At 38.7% G+C, this 22,668-nt stretch overlaps 1 protein-coding gene across 1 annotated transcript in view; it reads left to right on the plus strand.

Moving 5' to 3' along the window:
• BANK1 (B cell scaffold protein with ankyrin repeats 1) overlaps positions 1-22,668 on the plus strand; it is a 149,585-nt gene that overhangs the window by 23,977 nt on the left and 102,940 nt on the right. The window contains exons 3-5 of the mRNA XM_087723905.1: positions 14,874-15,007; positions 17,531-17,669; positions 19,719-19,861. Of these exons, the coding sequence (XP_087580031.1) occupies positions 14,874-15,007; positions 17,531-17,669; positions 19,719-19,861 (416 nt within the window). The remainder of the gene's footprint in view (positions 1-14,873; positions 15,008-17,530; positions 17,670-19,718; positions 19,862-22,668) is intronic.

Below are 22,668 nucleotides of genomic sequence, written 5' to 3' on the forward strand. Positions count from 1 at the left end.
GATAGATTTCCCAGGTAGGTTTTGAGGACAGCAGTCAGTCCCTGAAAATTAGGCGCATTCATCTCATCTCCCACTTTTCAGTATAATGCTTTGCTGACACGGAGTTGGATTTCTTGCCAGAATACCCATTTCTTGGGGAGTAAATAATTGGAAGATTAATTTGTAAGAAGAAAGAAGGCTTTTGTCCCCTAGCTGCCAGCAAAATATCAGTTAATAAGTATTACACAGTTGTGAGAGGTTATGGGAAATCAGGATTAAGAAGAATAGGCATGGATAAAAAAACGTAAGAAGAGATCTTTTGAACTGCATTTTCAAAACTAAGCTTGAGTATAAACTGCTTGAGAATGGAGCCAGATGAATCATTTCACAGTCAAATTTGATAACAATGATAAATAGGATCTGAACTGCTAATTCAGTGGAACAACAGAAATGATTTTGCAAGGTTTAAGCACTGCAAAATAATTTGGGGGGAAAGCCTGATTGTAAAACCCTTGTTATTTGGTCCCTTCTGTACTTGCCAAGAAGAAAACATATCCACTTATTTCAAGGGCCGGTTGCCGCTGGCATTACTGCCAGTTCGCAACCTGTGAGCAACGTGCACTGTTCAGTGTAAATTGTTCACGCATGTGCAATCACTAAAATTCAAAATGGCGGCAGCCAAGTGGCAGCAAGGGAACTGGTTCAGGGCTGTGGCATGCCTTTGGCTGAACCGGGCCAAACTAGCAGCAACCTACCTCTGATGCATTTCCAGCATAAGAAGGAAGCTTATCTTAGTCACACTTATATACAGGGAGCAAACATGTGATAGCCAGTCCTTGATCTGAAGTGGCCTGGTTCAAACCAGTTCATGTGACACGATTCTGCTCTTTAGCTAAAGCGTTTTATTGTATTGTACATTGTTTTAGTGCTTTATTCTACTGACAGACGTAAAAGGAGCTGAATTCCTTCTGCAGTGCCATATTTAAAATTTCAAAAGCCGTACTCAAAAATCATACAGCTGAGTATATTTCTCAGTTATTGTTGCTGCTTTAACTGTGACATGGCAATCAATATTACCTTATGTCACCTTCAGAATTTTAATAAAAATTAGAGGAAACATTCACCCTTGGATGTATTGATAGCATTTGCTTAATTTAACATATGCAAACATAGTTATTGTGATTTGTATATCATGATATTTTGCTTAGTACATTATGCACACTCAACAAATCATAGGTCACTTGATAAATTATGGATAGCAAACATGTAACATAATATGTGAGACCTAGTCTATTTATAATATGGGAAAATGAGATATTCACATTCTGAATAGCTATCATGCAAAAGTTTCCTTTTTTAATTTAATATTTAAATGTACATAAATATAATACAATACAATAGAAGAGTTGTAAGGAACCTTGGAGGTCTTCTAGTCCAACCCCCTGCCTACGTAGGAAACCCTATACCATTTCAGACAAATTGCTATCCAACATCTTCTTAAAGACGTCCAGTGTTAGGGCATTGATAGCTTCTGGAGACAAGCTGTTCCACTGATTAATTGTTCTAACTGTCAGTAAATTTCTCCTTAGTTCTAGGTTGCTTCTCTCCTTGATTAGTTTCCACCCATTGCTTCTTGTCCTGCCCTCAGATGCTTTGGAGAATAGCTTGACTCCCTCTTCTTTGTGGCAGTCCCTGAGATATTGGAAGACTGCTATCATGTCTCCCCTAGTCCTTTTTTTCATTAAACTAGACATATCCAGTTCCTGCAACCGTTTCTCATATATTTTAGCCTCCAGTACCCTAATCATCTTTGTTGCTCTTCTCTGCACTCTTTCTAGAGTCTCCACATCTTTTTTACATTGTGGCGACCAAAACTGAATGCAGTATTCCAAGTGTGGCCTTACCAAGGCCCTATAAGGTGGCATTAACACTTCACGTGATCTTGATTCTATCCCTCTATTTATGCAGCCTAGAACTGTGTTGGCTTTTTTGGCAGCTGCTGCACACTGCTGGCTCATATTTAAATGGTTGCCCACTAGGACTCCAAGATCCCTTTCACAGTTACTACTATTGAGCAAGGTATCACCTATACTATACCTGTGCATTTCGTTTTTCTTGCCTAAATGTAGAACCTTACTTACTTACATCATTGTGCAGCTAACACACAACTCTGGGTACCTAACAAACAACAGAAAGAAATAGGAAAATAAATTTAAAAATGACTCAATGCCCATGGAGCAACTTACCAATTTATCATCAAAGCTGCAAGGCAGGTTCAAATCACAATCTGGCCCAATGCCCGGAAGACGAATCAGATCTTCAACACCTTGCTAAAAGTATGCCAAGACTGGGGTCATCCAAGTCTCATGGAAGGTATGCATTTCACAGGGTGGTTGCCACACAAGAGAAAAGGCCTATTTCCTCTGTCCCACTGCATGGCACTGCTTAATGGAAGGGACCCAGAACATGGCCAGTCTGACAGACTATGTGTAATGGGCTGAAATGATTATAAACAGGAAGTTGTGCAAATGATCAGGTCCTATACCATGAAAAACGTTATGAACAGCACTTCAAATTGAATTGGTGGCGCAGTGGTTAGAAGGCTGTACTGCAGGCTACTTCTGCTGACTGCCGGCTGACTGCAATTTGGCAGCTCAAATCTCAGCAGGTTCAAGGTTGACTCAGCCTTCCATCCTTCTGAGGTCGGTAAAATGAGGATCCAGATGGTTGGGGGCAATAGGCTGACTCTTTAAACCGCTTACTGTGAAGAGGTATATAAGTCTAAATGCTTTTGCTATTTGGCATAATATTCTAGAAGCCAGTGCAGCTTTCAGATTAGACACACCATGTAGGCATAGCAAGGCAACCCATAACTAGCTATAGTCATGCATCCTGAATCAGCTGTAACTTCTGAGTAGTTTTGAAGGATAGAAAATTTCAATAATACAGATGGGGGGGGGACTAAAGCATGAGGGACTGTGAGTAATAAGTATAAATGGCACAAAAGGTAAGCCTGTATAAAGGCTCTCCTAGCCAGAGCTGCCATTTGCTTTTAGCAAGAGCTGAAAGTCTAAAACTCAATCATCTTACATGACATATCATGACATATTTTTTTTTGCTTTTGAGGGTCCGGGGTGGGTGTGGCTTGTGCATGATGCATCCAGCTCAGGGCCACCAGTTTGACAACCCCGATCTAGAATGAACCCCCACCCCCGACTCCACAAAACTCTTTATCTGCAGCAAATAAAGATGCAGCCCTATTCCAGAACTAGAGGTGCCAAATACTGCAAATGCATCTTGACATCAACATTTTGTTGGCCCAGGAAATAAAGATATCTACTGATGATATCTAACCTCATACTATTTGTTAAAATATTCATGACTGGGAGAGACAGGGAACAAGGTCAGCCAATGAATAGGCATAGCAACTAAGTCAGCCAATGGGCGTTTAAACAGATCTGAGTCTCTGCAAAGAATTGAAACAGAAACTTAAGCAGACTGCTGCTCTGAGAAGTAAACTAGCAGTCTACTTTTCAGGCTAGTTTCAACCTTGTTTGCTGAAATGAAACTAACTGCTTGTGTTTGCCTGTAACTCATCTGCCTTGTGTTTACTTGGAAGAACCATCTGTTGTTATGGTATTCATCTATTCTCATAGATAAAGAAGTTAATGAAGCCTGCATACTCAATTATCTGAGTATGCTTCTAGATTTGAATTTATGCAACAAACTCTGACACTAATGGATGACCTCAACCTACAATCTCATGAAATAAGAATGGGCCATGGGTAGTGTCTTGAGGGTCTCCACTTAATAAAGGTTTGGGGCTAAATTTCTCCCCAACTATCAACACTAAACTGAACTGACATCAAAGGGGGAAGGAGCACCCCATAACTCTGTACCTCTTTAAAAAGGTCCAGAAGGAAACTATTAGTGATGTTATCAAAGGTCACTGAGAGATCAAGAAAGACCAGGGTGAAGATGCCACTGCAGTCTCAGTTACTACTGCCATCCCAGAGATCATGCACAATACATGCAACATCATTTTGAGAGTTTGGGATGCAACTTTAGAAGACCCTGGGCAAAACAGAATTTTCCTGATCTTTTATTCAAGGATCGACAACCTTCTCTAAAGGGTTCTAATTTTTACATTATAAAAAATACCAAGGCAATTATGTAACTCTTATTCATATCTGTCCACTTTATGACACCAACAGCAAACCAATGCAACAAAATATTTGATCATCCCTAGGGAAAGTTTTATTGATGTTTGTTCCTGGTTTCTTTATCTAAAACATGCGTTCCAGCACATTTCAACAGGGAGGTGGGATGTTTATTATTATTTATTTTGTTGCTCTGTTTGCCTAACCAGGCTCACAAGTGAGTTTCTTAAGTGAAACTTGAGGTGTTCTGTTTCTTTTTGAGGGTGTGAAAAAGACATTGGCTTCTTTCAACCTGATGTGATCATTGTTTTTCTTTAAATGATCAACAAACATTTAAATTTTAGTCACTCCCGTGGGTGGAAAGATAAGATAGATTCCTATCCTTTATGCGAAATTTATTTCAGCCACTATTTTGTATTTTCACCATCAGGTTGCCTCACTCCCAAAGCTGAACAGTGATTAAGAAAGCTGATCATTGAAGCCTAGCCAATCTAACATTGCTTCAGAATTCCAGATTGGAATATTTAAACATTTTTAGCCCATATTTTTACCCAGGTGTTTTTGGTAGCACTATTCTAGGCATATGCATCATGATAGCACCATACCAAATCAATTCAGTTCTTTAGATAGTGAGCACAAAAATGGAGGAAAGCAGAGGTGGAATTCAGCCGGTTTGTACAAGTTCGCCTGAACTGGTAGGAGAAATCGTGGGTGGGCCTGCCCACTCACCCTGGCTCTATGCTATCCTATTTAGGCACATTTTTTGAGCCAGGCGCATGCATGGAAAGTGCACATGCGAGCAAAGCACATGCGCAAAAGGCCGGGTGCATGTGTGGAAGGGGCACATGGACCCGCAAAGCTAGCAGAAGTCTTTATGTTTAGCTGAGTTCTGCTTTGCATATGGGCTGATGAGTTGTATAAATAAATAAATACCTTGACTGAGTCTTCAGATGCTCTGTGGCATCTCATATTTTCCAAGTTTTTTATAGATATCATTCCCTTTCCATCTACACCAGTTTATATGGTATAAAAATTATTCATGCATTTAGGTTAAGTTCAGATCCTAAAGAGAGCAAACAGTCAAACATTTGCATCATTTTAGTGGCAGGAAGAACAAAAATACAGTCAATAACCTGGTAGTGATCAACAGATTGGCTAGGGAACCTCACATTTTTAATGAAAATCTCCGCACATTTATTTAGTAAATGCATGATCTCTAGGTTATCTTGTGTGTTGCTGAAAATGAAAGAGAGAAATAATCCAGTATTTGTGGATTTTCTGGATGAGGTGAAGATGGAAAATATAATCTAATTGTTCTGAAGTTGTGAAAAGTTGTGTAGATTTCTTGGCTTGTAATTGTAAAAGAGAATGGAAGTAGTTTCTTGACCTATTTTTCTTGTTTAAATTTGTTTTCTCTCTTATGCTTTTTCACTTTTTCATTTCACTTCCCTTAACTTTCTTTTATATTGCTTTGTGTTTATCTTTTATATCTTAAAATTTTCAAAAATAAAAATAGCATTAAAAATTTAAAAAGCTCTGTAAAAATAGGACAAGCTGAATACATTGACATATAGTAGGAATACACCAAGGGGAGGAGGAGTGGGATAGAAGATAGAGGGGTAGAGAGGGCGGGAGAGAGGATGGGAGGGAGGGTGAGAAGGGAGGGAGGGAGTGGACTGGGAGAGAGGAGTAGTAGAGAGGGAGGGGAAGTAGGGTAGAGGGGAATGATGGAGGGAAGATAGTAAGTTGGAGGCGGGCGGAAGAAAGAGGTGTATGGAGAGTGGAAGAGGTATATTGGGCTTCTATTTGAGTTTGAGTTTGAGTTATATTTTATTTATATTTCTGGGGGTATTGTTGACAAGAGGAATTGCTGTGATTATTGTTTAATGTTGTATGGCCCCGGTTATGCACAGTATATATGTGACTGTACGAAAATGAAAAATGGAAAATAAAAACATTTAATGAGAAAAATGTTTTTAAAAAGCTAGACTTGTTTAACATTCTGACAGTTTAAATTCTTATTTAACCAATGGCAGTGAACTCTGTGCTAATGAAGCAGACATACAAGCATGTGATGTTTTATTCTTCTTTTCAGCACTAATTGGATGAAAACAGCGTACATGAGTTGATGTAATTGAAATTCAACATACATGAGTTGAAATTGATAGAATTAATAGAGTGGCTTCTTTTGTATTGGCGCTCAGTAAGATCTAACTTTGTATTTGGATTAAATAATTTGCATAAAAAGATAATAGCTGGTCTACAGAAATTCTGATCAATTCATCTTTATTTTCATTTTTTTAAAAATCATGGAGACGATTTTCTTTGTACCTGAAAGTATCTATAAGCATCTATAAGCACATGATCTGTAAGTATCATATGTTCATGATTTATAGGAAATATGAATATATGAAATGAAATATGCATTGCAAGGGTAATGCCTGCTAGTCTGTGGTAGAGGGTTTTTCTAAAAAAATAATAATCATAGAACATAGTTAATTTCATTGCATATATGGACCTAGATTCCACAGGACCTAAACATCTAAAGCAGTGTTTCTCAACCTTGTCAACTTGAAGATGTCTGGACTTCAATTCCCAGAATTCTCCAGCCGGCATTCGCTGGCTGGGGAATTCTGGGAATTGAAGTCCAGACATCTTCAAGTTGACAAGGTTGAGAAACACTGATCTAAAGTAATGAAAAACATTAATATATTTTATACTTTGGGCATGCCAGAAGTGGCTTCTTACCTGTTCAGATCGGTTTGGCCGAGTAGGTAGTAACTTGGCCTGCCGAACTGATCCTACGGCACCGCCATCTTGTTTTTTGCTTCTGCACAGGTACAGAAGCATTTTTTTTACTATTGTGCTTGTACACGTAGCATGCCTCAAGCACACACATGTGCAAAGCATGTCCCTGAGTGAACCAGCAGTAGCAAAACCTGGAACCCACCCTTGGGGGATGCCAAATTTCATATATTGCCTAAAATGTCCTAATAAATGTTTAATCATTTTCGTTCATACTTCCTACCATAAGATATCCACAGACTATTGAATGGAAGTCACTGTCATAGAAATAATTAGGGGTTTAATTTCTGGATTAATAGAAATTATCAGCAACTCTTGATTCCTAGGAATCTCTTATGTTTATTAGGAATTATTACCATGTTGGGGTGCTGCATAAGGATTATCTACAGATTTTGTCCACACATTTACAATTAGAAAATGTACAGAAAGGGAAGCAAGGGGAAGGGGAACATATGAATTATTGTAATTGTCATGACTTACCCTCAGAAGCAGTATGGATTCTGACCGACACTCATCTGAGGAGAAACCTTAGCACATCAAAAAGTTTTATACAGGATCGTCCCTTTTATACAAGCAGGATAAAGAAGGTCTCCCAGCTAGTGTATTAGAATTAGAACAACGGATTTGGAAGGGACCTTGGAGGTCTTCTAGTCCAACCCCCTGCATAGGCAGGAAACCCTACACCATTTCAGACAAATGGTTATCCAGCATCTTCTTAAAAACTTCAATGTTGGAGCATTTACAACTTCTGGAGGTAAGTTGTTCCACTGATTTTTTTCTTCTAACTGTCAGGAAATTTCTCCTCAGTTCTAAATTGCTTCTCTCCTTGATTAGTTTCCACCCATTGCTTCTTGTCCTACCCTCAGATGCCTTGGAGAATAGCTTGACTCCCTCTTCTTTGTGGCAACCCCTGTGATATTGGAACATTGTGATCATGTTTCCCGTAGACCTTTTTTTCATTAAACTAGACATACTAAGATCCTACAACTGTTCCTCATATGTTTTAGTCTCCAGTCCCCTAATCATCTTGGTTGCTCTTCTCTACACTCTTTCTAGAGTCTCCACATCTTTTCTATGTCGTGGCGACCAAAACTGAATGCAGTATTCCAAGTGTGGCCTTACCAAGGCATTATAAAGTGCTATTAACACTTCACATGATCTTGATTCTAACCCTCTGTTTAGCCAGCCTAGAACTGTGTTGGCTTTTTTGGCAGCTGCTGCACACTGCTGGCTCATATTTAAATGGTTGTCCACTAGGACTCCAAGATCCCTCTCACAGTTACAGTTTAAGGAGCACAACAAAGCATTGGAAAATAATTTAATATAACTATTGTCTGTGTCCTCCAACGCAGTGGGCACGGAAACAAGATTCATGATTTAGTTCAGTTGGCTTCTGTAATGGAAAACATGGCTTACTGGCCCAACTGCCTTTTTTTCAGACAGAAAGAAGATTGTGTTTGTACAAAAGTACAACAAAAGTCACACTTTAGATTACCAAATTACCATACCATTATGCTGTGTCGGCATGTGCTATCATGTTCTTGTCACATGGAGAAAAATATTTCGGACCAACGGTCTGCAGACAATTCACAACAATCTGCAAACTGTAAACTGAGCCATTTACTGAGACGGGTAGCTATAGAAATTAAACAAACAAATCAACTGCTCACCGCATACTAAGTTACTATTTGGATAATTTTGTTTTCCTGAGTAAACTCTATTTTTTGGGGAGAAACCACTTAATACTGTGCTTCCCCTTCCATATAGACAGTGAAACTTGCAGTCTTGAAAACTTGGAAATTTGGAAAAAGAATGGAAGCCTGCTGCAATTTTTTTTTAAAAAAAACATACTATTATTGTCAATATCGTAGCACTAAATCAAGCTAAAGCCCAATCATTGGTGGAAGGGAGGATTTAGAATTGGAGAAGGGAGTGAAAGAGGAAGGGAGGGAAAGAGTGCAAAACATTGTTTACAATTTAAATTGCACCTGTATTGGCCATTCTATAATTAAGATGCTCTAAGAAAAACAGCTGCAACTGATAATGGGATTTAAGACCTGGTGATTATATGAACTTATCTATATAATTTACTTCATAACAATATGGAAGAAGATTGCAACTGCATTTTTACAATATGTTTTTTTCAAACATATTGGCAGTCTTGATTATAGCCCCAGGATTTCCTGATAGACTCCCATAAAGAAAACTAATCAAGTCTGACCTTGTTTAACTTTTCAAGATCAGACAAAGTTGGCTGGGTGCTAACACCTGTCAACCAAACCTGCAATACAACAGCACAAAAACCAGATTTATATTAGGAGCAGTATTATTTTCAAAAACGATCACAATTGTTGCTTACGTTGTGTTGGAAGTTACTTTTAAATGTTTGCAATTTACTGGACGAAAGCTAAGCAGCTCAAAAGAATTCCAGATAAGCATCCAACACTGTTTTCTACCCCTGTCTTGAATATTCTTAAATCACAATAAATCTCATTGATTTAATATCTTTCAGTGTAAATGCACTTTTAACTCAAAACAGCCTCTATAAAGCAAAGCTATTTTTCTAAAAATACAAAATGGATGCTTACTTAGAGAAAGAAGGTAAATGGATATATTTTTGCTGGCAATTTCCAAATATTGAACAGATGCCAGAAAGATAATGGAAAAGAATAAGTTACCTGTTTCACTGAGAATATGATGAGAAGCAATGTGCTAAAATATAGGAAAATAGATTTGAGTTAAATAAATAAAATAAAATTTTAATTGTAGAAGCAAATCCATATCCCACATTACCTAATAATGTCTAAATAATATCTTAAAATGTCCAAACCTGTTTTAAGAAGGACTTTTTTGCAGAAACATTCAAGTTTACCTTTTTTGCCTTAGAATTCAATGAACATGCTCATAAAACCATGGATTCATATTAAGCCACATATACTTTAAAAAGTCTGATGAGAAACATTGTTAGGTTTATGTAATTATTTGTTTATAACCTGTTTACTTTTTTGCCAGAAGAATAGTGGCCAATGAGACTAACATAATTTGGTTTGAAAATGCAACATTAGGTAAAGTACACATTTAAATGATAGCTAAATGAGGAGTGTGTGAATAGAGCTTACTCAGGAAAGTTCTCACTGAACACAATGAGAAGAGTTTGGGAGCTGCTTTCAACTTTTCCCAATTCTCTAACTGTTTTGTTTTTGTATTTCATGGGTAGACTGGCACAATATGAAATGGAATGATATTATTATGCCAGATGCTAAATCACCCATATCAGCAAAGGGGGAAATTTGCCCAAGCAGGCATTATCCATTAGAAAATGTAAGAAGAAACAGTTACGATCATATTTCAGAGCTGTGATTCCATCTCACATTCCTTGGGACAAATCAAATATGCATGCTTTCTCCACGCAGAGAGAAATGTTCCTTTCGCATCAGAACCAAGCAGTTTCCTGCTTTTTATCTTCACATCTTAATGAAATTCTACTCTTTTCTTCAAATCACGATTATGCAATAATCTTATTTCAGGTAAAAATATTAAATTATGTTATTTATATCAGAAGAATCATTATATATTATTAGACAGATACATGATAGATAGATAGATAGATAGATAGATAGATAGATAGATAGATAGATAGATAGATAGATAGATAGATAGATGATAGATAGATGATAGATAGATAGATAGATAGATAGATAGATAGATAGATAGATAGATAGATAGATAGATGATAGATGATAGATGATAGATGATAGATGATAGATGATAGATGATAGATGATAGATGATAGATGATAGATGATAGATGATAGATGATAGATGATAGATGATAGATGGATGGATGGATGGATGGATGGATGGATGGATGGATGGAAGGACAGATTGACAGACAGACAGACACCGTAGAGAGATACCGTAGATAGATAGATAGATAGATAGATAGATAGATAGATAGATAGATAGATAGATAGATAGATAGATAGATAGATAGATAGATAGATGATGGATGGATGGATGGATGGACGGAGGGACGGATGGATGATGGATGGACGGATGGAGAGACAGAGGGACAAACATGATGGATGGATGGATGGATGGATGGATGGATGGATGGACGGACGGACAGATGGATGATAGGGAGATGAGAAGTAGGAAGAGAGAGAGAGATGATAGATAGATATACAGAGATGTAGATATTATCTATGTATTATCTATATATTTTCTGTCTGTCTACCTATCTATCAACGTTACCGAGGATTCTCTACACTACCACTCTTTTACCAGCCCCAATTTCTCCTTTTCTAAAGACAGGAGAATAAGGAACTAAAAAAAGGTATGGTCTCCCACTTACCAAAAATTTTCTGATCTGGGGTCTAAAGTTCTTCAATATCAGTAATACAGGCCAAAGAGGGTTTCTGTGCATTTGCATTTCTTTCATTTGCTTCATATCAGGATGAAAATGCTGATCATGAATGTTTTCTGAATATGAAACAGTGTGGAACACGTCCCTGTATTTATCCACCTACATTTCTACCGCCCACACATTCCTCCTTGGGCTATGGGAAAGATAGAATAGGCTAATAACTGAGTTTTTGTCTCCTACAAGTGAACAGAAATGATAGTGTTTTAGTTCTCTGTATTCCTTTTGCCAGGCATGTGAGCTTCTTCTGGTTTTTACTAATCCTGCTAAGAGAACCAGCTCTTTAGGAAGAAATGTGAGGCGGGGGTGGTGGGAATAAATGGGAACATTCTTCTTGGAATAAAAATGTCTCTGCTGAGCCATCTAGTGGTCGACAGCTTCACTGTTCATATACTATAAAGCAGCTATTAAGGCTCGGGAGATTTCCTTACATAACCCAAGAGAAATATGTCATTCAATGCAGACTTTCTCAACCTACAAGATTAGAGGTAAATTATTTTTCTACTAATTGGTATGCATTACTGTATCCCCCAGGTCTTTGTTCAATATTTTATGGTTTTCAAGAAATCATGAATTATTAAATATATTCATCTCTAAAATTACTTACTTTCCAAAAGATTTCCTACTTTAAAAGGTGGCTAATGTGTTAATGAACTGGTACCTAAGAGGATGACTTGTTTGTATGCATCTGTATCTATATCTACTATCTATATCTATTATAGATAGATAGATAGATGATAGATAGATAGATAGATAGATAGATAGATAGATAGATAGATAGATAGATAGAGATATAGAGATATAGAGATATAGAGATATAGAGATATAGAGATATAGAGATATAGAGATAAAGATATAGATATATAGATATATAGATATATAGATATATAGATATATAGATATATAGATATATAGATATATAGATATATAGATATATAGATATATAGATATATAGATATATAGATATATAGATATATAGATATATAGATATATAGATATATAGATATATAGATATATAGATATATAGATATATAGATATATAGATATATCTCCTGGAAGCACGAAGCCTGAAGATGATGAATGAGACCTCGTCGAAACATCGCCAAGACACCTCCAATTCCACACACACACACACACACACACACACACACACACACACACACACGTATTCTTTCTTCGGCACAAACTGACCAACAAAGCACTAAGGCAATGAATAAATTGTCAGAGTTCTGCTGGGGTGGGGGGTGGGTTAAACTTTAGCTTAGGGAGCAATAAGGGAGCAAAAGGACCTTGGAGGTCTTCTATTCCAAAACCCTGCTTAGGCAGGAAACCCCATACCACTTCAGACAAATGGTTATCCAACATCTTCTTAAAAACTTCCAGTGTTGGAGCATTCACAGCTTCTGGAGGCAAGCTATTCCACTGATTAATTGTTCTAACTGTCAGGAAATTTCTCCTTGGTTCTAAGTTGCTTCATTAATTTCCATATTTCTTGTCCTGCCTTCAGATGATTTGGAGAATAGTTTGACTCCCTCTTCTTTGTGGCAACCCCTGAGATTTTGGAACACAGCTATCATGTCACCCTCCTCGTCCTTCTTTTCATCAAACTAGACCTATCCAATTCCAGCAACCATTCTTTAACCTCTAGACTAAACTGGCTCTTGCCACTGCCTTCAGCTTTCAACTTTTCAACTAGCCTTCAGTTTAATCTTGCAAGGCAGCCACTCACCTAAGCATTCACCAGGGCTAACCTGTTAGATGTTATGAAGGAGACTTTGTGAAAAATCATTGATTTGCGATAGGAAAAGAAGACTGTGGCTGTTAAAATAAGACTTTTGTAAAAGAAGGGTTTCATATTATCAATTTAATAGATCAATAATGAAAGCTGACTGGATAGGAAGTACAGCTCTTGAATGAAAAAAAAAATGAACGAAAGGGCCATATTGAAGAGAATAGGGCAAAACCCTGACAAGACAAATGGTAAGAAAGTAAACAGTATATCCAATAAAGCAAAGACAGATGGGGAATGCTCCAGAGCCAGCAATCAATGTGGATTGATTGACTAATGTGAATTGTGCAAGGGCTGGAGGAAAGGAAAAGGTTAGTATGCAAGTTGGAAAATGAAAAACAATATGATATTGGAACTCTTTGGGGAAATAAAAGAAAAAGACAGATGTGAAAGCAATTGATTTCCTCAGACCTGGGGATGATGAAAAAGACTCAGTGATGGCATACTAATTATGCTGATAGGGATTTATGAGCCTTTTTATGGTAAATAATGTGTGGATTATCTGATAGAATTTTATTACCCTATAGTGCTGTACAAGTATGTGGAGGCCCAAATAATCTTAACTAAGCTACTATTTTCATTTATTTGTTTTGTTTTAAACTATATTTTTTGGCCCAAAGTGCAACCTTTGCTTGAAAATGTAATCACAACGACTTGAATCTAAAACTGAAGTTTGTGATGGAAGAATTTAGACATGTTGAATTTCTCATCCGATATAGTTTTTTTTTATTTGAACATTTCTTCATAATGCTTGGGCTAAATTATCCATTTGATGCCAAGCCTGACAGCTGGAACATAAACTTGGAGAGTTTTGCAGAAAAAAAGTTTTAATATCTCTGGAAAGCCAATAGAGATGTAGGTGGTAAACAGCAATATGAAGTAACTATTGTGCAAAAGGAGAACTTGAAATTAAACTCCTTATTGTTTTATTATAAGTAAAGGTAAATATTCCCCTTGCACATATATGCTAGTTGTTCCTGACTTTAGAGGGAGGTGTTCATCTCGGTTTCAAAACTGAAGAGCCAGCGCTGTCCGAAGACGTCTCTGTGGTCATGTGCGGGCATGACTAAACGCTGACGGCGCAGGGAATGCTGTTACCTTCCCACTAAAGGTGGTTTCTATTTATCTACTTGCATTTTTACATGCTTTCGAACTGCTAGGTTGGCAGAAGCTGGGAGAAATAATGGGAGCTCATAGTGCTGGCTCTTTGGCTTTGAAACAGAGATGAGCAGTGCCCCCTAGAGTTACGCGGAACTAGTGATTCGAACCACCGAACTGCCTTTCTGCTCGACAAGCTCAGCGTCTTAGACACTGAGCCACATAATAGGTTGTAACTCAACTACCACCTGATCTGAACTTCAAACGGTACATTTAGATTGTGAGTTCCTTCTTTTCTTGGTTGGCACCTAAATCCAATTAGAAGATTTCTAATGAGCAGACTAACACCTCAGGATTTTGCAATCACCTGGGACTATACTGGTTTTATTTTGGTGCCTACACAGGGAATACACACAAAAGTCAAGCGAAAAAGAAGGAATTAATGACCATTGCCCAATTATAAATCCAAGACAAAGTATAGCACATCATACAAATATTTCTGCTCAAAGACCAACCCTTAATATGCAATTTCACAACCGAGGAATGCTTCAGCTGGTGGGAGATGGCTTTGGCATTCATTAATCCAAATCCTCTGTGACTTAAAATAATATCTTTGGCAGGTGCACATGATCCCTTATCTTCGGACTTTGAAAGGAGCTTGAGGCTAAATGATGGAAGTGTGGAAACTGAGGAGGTGACGGAAATGGTGGGAAGGCCAGAGGTGTTAGTGTTGCCAAAAAGGATACCATGCGAGGTAAGCTCTGCTAAAGAAAATGCAGTCCCCACAAATGCATTCTTTTTATTCCATTCGAAAGAAAAGTGCAGAAAAAGAAATAAACCTGCCCAGAGTTCTAAACTTTAGCTTAGGATAAGGGAGCAAGACTCACTTTTTACAACTGAATCTCTGCTAAACTGACAGGATAACGAGTTTCTTTTTAAATGTTTTGAGAATAACAGAACAGAAAGGGATCTTAGAGGTCTTCTAGTCCAATCCCCTGCTCAGGCAGGAAACCCTCTACCAGTGTAGGCTAACCTTTTTTGGACCACGTGCCCAAAGCATGTGTGCATGCGCCAGAACCCCCAAAATGCAATGCATGCGTGACCCCACCTATGTATGTGCCCTGATTTCCCCCCCACCAATCCATGCACACACACCCCAAGCATGCACAGCAGAGTCCAAAGACCAGCTAGCCGGTGGGAGGTGCGCAGCGGTGGGTTTCAACATTTTTTAGAACCTCTTCTGTAGGTGTGACCTGTTTTGTGGGAGTGGCTTGCCGGCCATGTGACCAGGTGGGAGTGGCTTGCCAGCCATGTGACTGGGTGGGTGTGGCCAACTTGTAAAATGTGGTGAAACTCACTTAACAATGCTCTTGCTTAGCAACAAAATATTGGCTCAGAAACTCTGGCATTGAAGCATGCAAGTCTTAAAGCTATCAAGTTACAAGACCCTTGCACCCCTAACCCTTCAGAGAAAAAACCCCAGGGGTGTTCAAACTTGACAGCTTTAAGACTTGTGGACTTCAACTCTCAGAATTCCTCCTCTCACTCTTCATCTTGCTGATGTGCAGACGAGTGGGGGGAGGGAGCTGGAACCAGTTCTAAACGGCACTGTAGATTTGTGGAACCTCTTCTATAGAAGACGTTAGAACTGGCAGGAACCCACCCCTGGAGGCGTGTGTGCATGTATGCTGGAACTGAGCTGGGGCGGTGGCTTGCGTGCCCAGAGAGAGCCCTGCGTGCCACCTCTGGCATGTGTGCCATAGGTTCACCATCATGGCCCTATACCATTTCACACAAATGGTTGTCCAATCTCTTTTTAAAAACTTCCAATGTTGGAGCACCCACAACTTCTGGAGGCAAGTCGCTTCACTGATTCATTGTTCTACTTGTCAGGAAATTTCTCCTTAGTTCTAGGTTGGTTCTATCCTTGATCTTAGTTTCCATCCATTGCTTCTTAAGAGATCCTGTCTTTGAGAGATCCTGTCAAAATCAGTAAGCTTGTTGCTGCCCTCATTTTAGCCCTAAAACTCATGGTGCAACAACAAATTAGTTTCCTTAAGCTTTGCCTGCAGGCTGGTTTAATGGAGGAAATACTGGGGTTCTGCCTTTGTTAATGAGATTTTTCTCCTCTTCTGCAGAATAACCTATTCTGCTTCTTATCTTATTTTGTGGAATATTTCATCCTGTGGAAGGGATCACTTAGATCGAGTGAATTCTGTTTCTGAATCTATGTGGGAAGCTACACCTCTCCTAGAAGAATGAAATATTTTGAGGAATATTAGAAAGGCAGAATATTATATTTCCCTGGATGAGAAATGCAGAAACATGTTTTTAGAGGGGAAAAAACAGCCCCTACCTTTCTTAATAGCACTCAGCAGATGTCAGCACTTAAGAGTTAAAGTGACAGACAGCTCTATTCATAAGCAAATACCAAAGATCCAAAACAGGAGGAAAGCCATTAGGACACAATAGGATTTGCCCAACACCCTTTCAGAACACAAACCTCTTCATTGCATCATTTCACAGCAGCCCAAACTTCAACCAAACTTAGCTCAGACAAACATGACTCTTATATGACTCCCCATGGGAGTCTGACAACAGCCAATAGAATACATGTTCTTGCACAGGAACAGGAAGCTCAAGTTCAAAGCCCAAGGGAAGGTATTAAAAACCCCTCACTCTCAACTCCATGTGATCAGCTGCACCAGAATTCATGTGGTTCTGCTTCAACATTAAACCATCTTTTCAATCAGCCTCCATGTTTCCAGTGTTTTTCTCCCGACTTGGAACTGAACCAGATGGATATTTCTCCCAACATTATATTATTCCACAATTCTTTCAATTTTTCATTATGAAATCAGTTAAGCTGTTATGTTTAGGGTTAGGGTTGTTGTTACAACAGTTATTAGTCTTTAATGTGCCACAATGTCTATTCATTTACTGAAAAGGGGGGTGAGGAATAAAATAGCCATTTAGAAAGCTACTTCTGCAAAGAAAGTGGTCTGACTATGACAAAGTCCTAAAGTCTGAATTCACTATTGCCCTAAACTGCCCTAAAATCAGTTCAAGGGTGCATCCTAGTACAAAGAGGTAATGTTTTGTTGAAATAATCCATCTTCTCATGCAGGCCGAATAATCGCTTCATAAAACAAAATATGTAGCTGGATAACGTATGTTCTTCTGCTAAGGTTTTAAACAACTTCAATGAAAATTCAAGTTGTATAGATTTAATTTATTGACCCAAAGGAATAATTGGACACAACTCATACTTTTACAGTGCCCTGGAGAGATGTTCGTTATTTTAAGAGATGATGTTCCCGGAGATTCGGTGGTCATTGAATTTATAACAGAAAATGAATGGATCAGGATTGAACCAGATTTTTGGAATCAGAAAGTCAGGTTCATCAAAGCTCTAGGTAAGAGTTGGTACCAGTTCAGGGAAAATAAAAATATTCAATATAACAAAATGGAATGTTATACAGTATTTCCCATTATTTTTATGTGTCAGCTTTGACTTATCAAATTCTACTTTATTAAATGAGAGGCATAAAAGTTTTTGACTTATCAAAAACTGGAGGCATTTAGTTGTTTATCCATGATAAGGTGGCAATTGACAGTCTTTAAAATGCCATTCATTAGTCATAGTTTGCTAGACTTAATCAGTTCCCGCTGCACATATTATTTAGAGCAACACAGCATAAATCTGTAGCACATATTATTATCACTGCATGACATTTATGAAGATATTGTCTTGTTTCACGTGGGGAGTTTTTTCCAAGTTCTCTTGTCATTTATTTGCACCAATATATTTGGCCATATTTTGATGTTTTATAGTGTGTCTCTGCTTATTCTTTTTGATTGTGACATTAAGTAATATTTAGTAAATCAGTGGTTTCAGCTTAGTTGAACAAAGGGTTTTTGCCCAATGCAGAAAGTGAAACTTTTTGTGGCTCTTGCATGTCTCTCTGACCATTGTTAAAAAATTGACATCGCATCTTTATTATAAGATGGGAATCATATGAAAACTAAGCCCTAAAATGTGCATATTATAATTTTTAAAAAAGATTTTTTTTTCTCCAAATGTAAAATTGCCTATATGGTGTAAATAGCCATAGCCCTTTTGCAGCACTCAACCCCTCCAAAAAATACTAAGTGCTACAAAACTTGAAAACATCAAAAATTGTTAATCTGCCCTACTGAAGACTACTGTATTTTTCAGAGTATAAGATGCACCCTTTTCCCACAAAAAAGAGGGTGAAAATCTGCTGCATCTTATACACTGAATATAGCATTTTTGGCCTCCTGATGGATATGCATAGCCTTTAGGAGGCTTGTAGAGTGCTCTTGGGGGCAAAAAATGGGCTGTTTTTCTCTGCAGCCCTCCCAAACCCTCTGCACGCCTCATTTTTTGTGAAAAAGGGCCTGTTTTGAAAAAAAATGAGCTGTTTTTCGCTCATTTCCCCACCCCCCAACACCCAGGAGCACTCTACAAGCCTTCTAAAGGCTATGCATGCTCTTTTTTTGGACAAAAATGGGCCCATTTTCAGAAAAAAATGGGCCGTTTTTCCTTGCCCCCCCCTCCAGCACTCAGGAGCATTTTTCAGGCCTCTCAAACTCTCTGCATGCTCCATTTTTCACAAAAAATGAGGTGTGCAGAGGGTTTGGGAGGTCTACAGAGTGCAAATACTTTTTTAAAAATCTACCTCTTCAAAATCTTGGTGCATCTTATGCTCTGGTGCGTCTTATACTCCGAAAAATACAGTAGTTTCTTCCAACTGCTTTTTAAAGATGTTTTTGTTGGTGCTACCAAGAGAACCAACTTGGTGGAACAGTTAAGGCAAAAGGTTACAAACAAAACAAAAAAACTGAGCACAAAGCCAGCTGGGTGAACTTGCTAACCACCAAGAAAAGTTCAGGGACTAAATGGAGTAGTTGTCAGGAATCAAAATCTGATTCAAAGGCACCAAAAAACAAAGTGGCATCAAGATAAGATTGTGGTGTGGAACTCCAGGGTCTGGGCACAAAGCCAGCAACATTGGCTTATCACATTTTTCATTACATGAATTAATACACAGATTATCACCTAATTGTGCAACTGGAAATCCTTCTCCATCCCAAAGCACAGAATATTCATTGAAATGTTTGTAAATATTTCCAAAGTATGCTGTGTATTTCAAAACTTTCTTTGTTTTCCTTTGTTCTCTAGCCTCCAAATATAGTTTAATTCTACCTTCTTGCTCCACTGCTGCTGATTCTTTTCTTCCATTGATCTCTACTTTTTTTATTTATTTTTTTGCACGTTTGGCTCCCCTGTGAATCGTTGACTTCTCAATCTGGAATAGATAACGCAGAAGCATTCTGAATGTGAATCAGTGTGGAAAGGTTTTGGCAATAATTCTGTGGGTTGCTTTTTTTGTTGTTCTTTATTTTTTCCACTGAGCTTTTAAAATGTTTTGTTTTATAAGATTTTCCTGCTGGCTTTGTAAATGTAAATATCTACTGTGGAGGAGACATTAAAGCCACAGTGCAGATTGAATACTACTCAACAGTGGGAGAGCTTGAGCAGATGCTTCAGAAAGTGGCTGATCCAATTGCATTTACCTGTCAGGTAAGCTGTTCTCTACATTAAATAGTTAATAAAAGAAGTTAATAAACTATTATCTAACTTAATGGAGTTCATAAAATAAGAAGGGTTCATAGTTTGAGTTTTTTCCCCCCTATCCAAATATTTTATTTTTATTTATAATGTCTAATGCAGTGGTGGGATTCAAATAATTTAACAACCGGTTCTCTGCCCTAATGACCAGCTGGGTAGGTGGGGCTCGGTGGTCATGTGACTGGCTGGGCTTGGCCAACTCAAGGTCACTAAGGTCGATGGGCATTTCACCTTAGCTGTTACAATGTAATAAGGGTTAACCGGAGAGGCAGTTTCTGTAAGCAGGGCAATAAAGATTAGTCCAGAAACAACACCAGAATGTTTCCTTCCCGCCTTCCTTACAGGAGTAGCCCTATAAAGTGGAAAAAAACAAAATAAGATTTCTTTCAACAACCGCTTCTCCCAACTCCTTAGAAAGTTCTCCCGAATAGGTGCGAACTGGCTGAATCCCACCACTGGTCTAATGGAATAGGGATGCGGTGGCTCAATGGTTAAGACGCTGAGCTTGTCAATCAGAAAGGTTGGCATTTTGGCGGTTTGAATCCCTAGCACCGCATAATGGAATAAGCTCCCATTACTTGTCCCAGCTTCTGCCATCCTAGCAGTTTGAAAGCATGTAAAAATGCAAGTAGAAAAATAGGAACCACCTTTGATGGGAAGGTAACAGCGTTCTGTGCTCCTTCGGCATTTAGTCATGCTGGCCACATGACCATGGAGACGTCTTTGGACAGCACTGGCTCTTCGACTTTGAAACGGAGATAAGCACCGCCCTCTAGAGTCGGGAACGATTAGCACATATGTGCGAGGGGAACCTTTACCTAATGAAATAAATAATTAAACAGTAGATTCCCCCCCCCCAAAAAATAATGTTGGGTATCAACATGCTAGAATGAAAATGCCAGTACCAGAAAGTTAGTATTTCAGACCTATGCAAATATGAAGTAGAAATGTATATAGATAATGCTCAACTTACAGCAGTTCATTTAGTGACCATTCAAAGTTACAATAGCGGTGAAAAAAAGTGGCTCATGACTGTTTTTCACACTTACAACTATTGCAGCATCCCCGTGGTCACGTGATCAAATTTCAGACCCTTGGCAACTGACATGTATTTATGAGAGTTGCTGTGTCTTGGGATTATGCGATCTGCTTTTGCGACCTTCTGACAAGTCGGCAGGGAAGTCAGATTCACTTAACCACTGTGTTACTAACTTAACAACTGCAGGATTCACTTAACAACTGTGGCAAGAAAAGTTGTAAAATGGGGCAAAACTCCCTTAACAAACGTCTCACTTAGCAACAGAATTTTTGGACTCAGTTGTGGTTATATGTCGAGGACTACCTGTATTGCCTTCTAAAATGATTTATATTGGGCAATAGTGAGAATAGAGTCATACTAGAGATGAGGAACACGGATTATAAGCAACTGTGTTACTCTGAAGCTGCTATATCTTTTAATCATTCCAACTCAGCAGTGTGAAGTCACTGGTATAATTCTTCATCACTATTCAACATTTGTTGAATGCCCAAGATAAGGGAGCAATGAAAAATAAATGAATGTAAAATATGTGGTCAATGTTTTAATGCAGGAATAGGCAACAGATGGCATTCCAAATATTGGTTGCATCCTATAAGAATATTGGGCGGAACTGGTGAGCAACATCTGGTGTGTTGCAAATTGTGGCCTTTTTACTAAAAACAGCCAACCAGGAAACTAGAAAAGAAATATAAGGATAAGAGAAGTAGGAATGAATATGAAGAATAGCAGAATGGTATAAAGCAGTGATGGCGAACCTTTTTCTTATGGTCTGCCACAATTGTGTGTACCCACACCAATTCAATTCTTCCTGCCCACCTGCGCATGCGACCCCCCCTCCCCCTGGGCATGCATGCAGAACCCCTCCCCATATACTCCAGAGGCTTTCCTGAAGCCCGAGGAGGGCAAAAACGGCCTCCCCCAAACTCCTGGAAGTCCAAAAATCAGCTGGCCCACCCGCACCAGATTTGATGGCTCTCGTGCCAGCCAAATATGGCTCCATGTGCCACCTGTGGCATATGTGCCATAGGTTCACCATCACAGGTATAAAGAAGCAATCCACTGACTAAAACAGGAGGAACAAAACCAAACATAGCAAGAGGCACTGGTGTGCACCCAGAGGTGGTATTCTACCGGTTCGGACCAGTTCAGCCGAACCAGTAGCAGAAATCACGGGTGGCTCCCGCCACCCTCCCCAGCTCTATCGCATCTCATTTAGGCCATTTCTTTTGCCCAAAGCGCATGCGCGCACTCACATTTGTCAACCCGTAGGGAAGGTAAGTATATACCACCCCTATGTGTACCACTATAGATGGTAGGGGGTGCAAGTGTGCTCAAACCCTCAACCCTATGGAGCCACATGGAGCCCTAGAAGACTAGCAGACTTGATTGCTGCTTTACTCAAATCTGTTACTACACTACTTTCTTTTTCTATTTGTTCATTTGGAAATGGTCAGAAAAAAAGAGTAACCCAATATGCAAGGAAATGAAAGCAAATGCCCTAAAAATAAAGAGTTGTTACATAGAGGGAAATTTGGTCAAGGAAGAATGTGTGTGTGTGTGTGTGTGTGTGTGTGTGTGTGTGTGTGTGTGTTTTCTTTATAGCAATAGCAATAGCAGTAGACTTATATACCGCTTCATAGGCCTTTCAGGCCTCTCTAAGCGGTTTACAGAGAGTCAGCATATTGCCCCCAACAATCTGGGTCCTCATTTTACCCACCTC

Source organism: Thamnophis sirtalis, unplaced genomic scaffold (assembly GCF_051295495.1).
Source record: "Thamnophis sirtalis isolate CommonGarterSnake01/CBP01778 unplaced genomic scaffold, rThaSir2_p1.2 scaffold_10, whole genome shotgun sequence".
NCBI classification, from domain to species: Eukaryota; Metazoa; Chordata; class Lepidosauria; order Squamata; family Natricidae; genus Thamnophis; species Thamnophis sirtalis.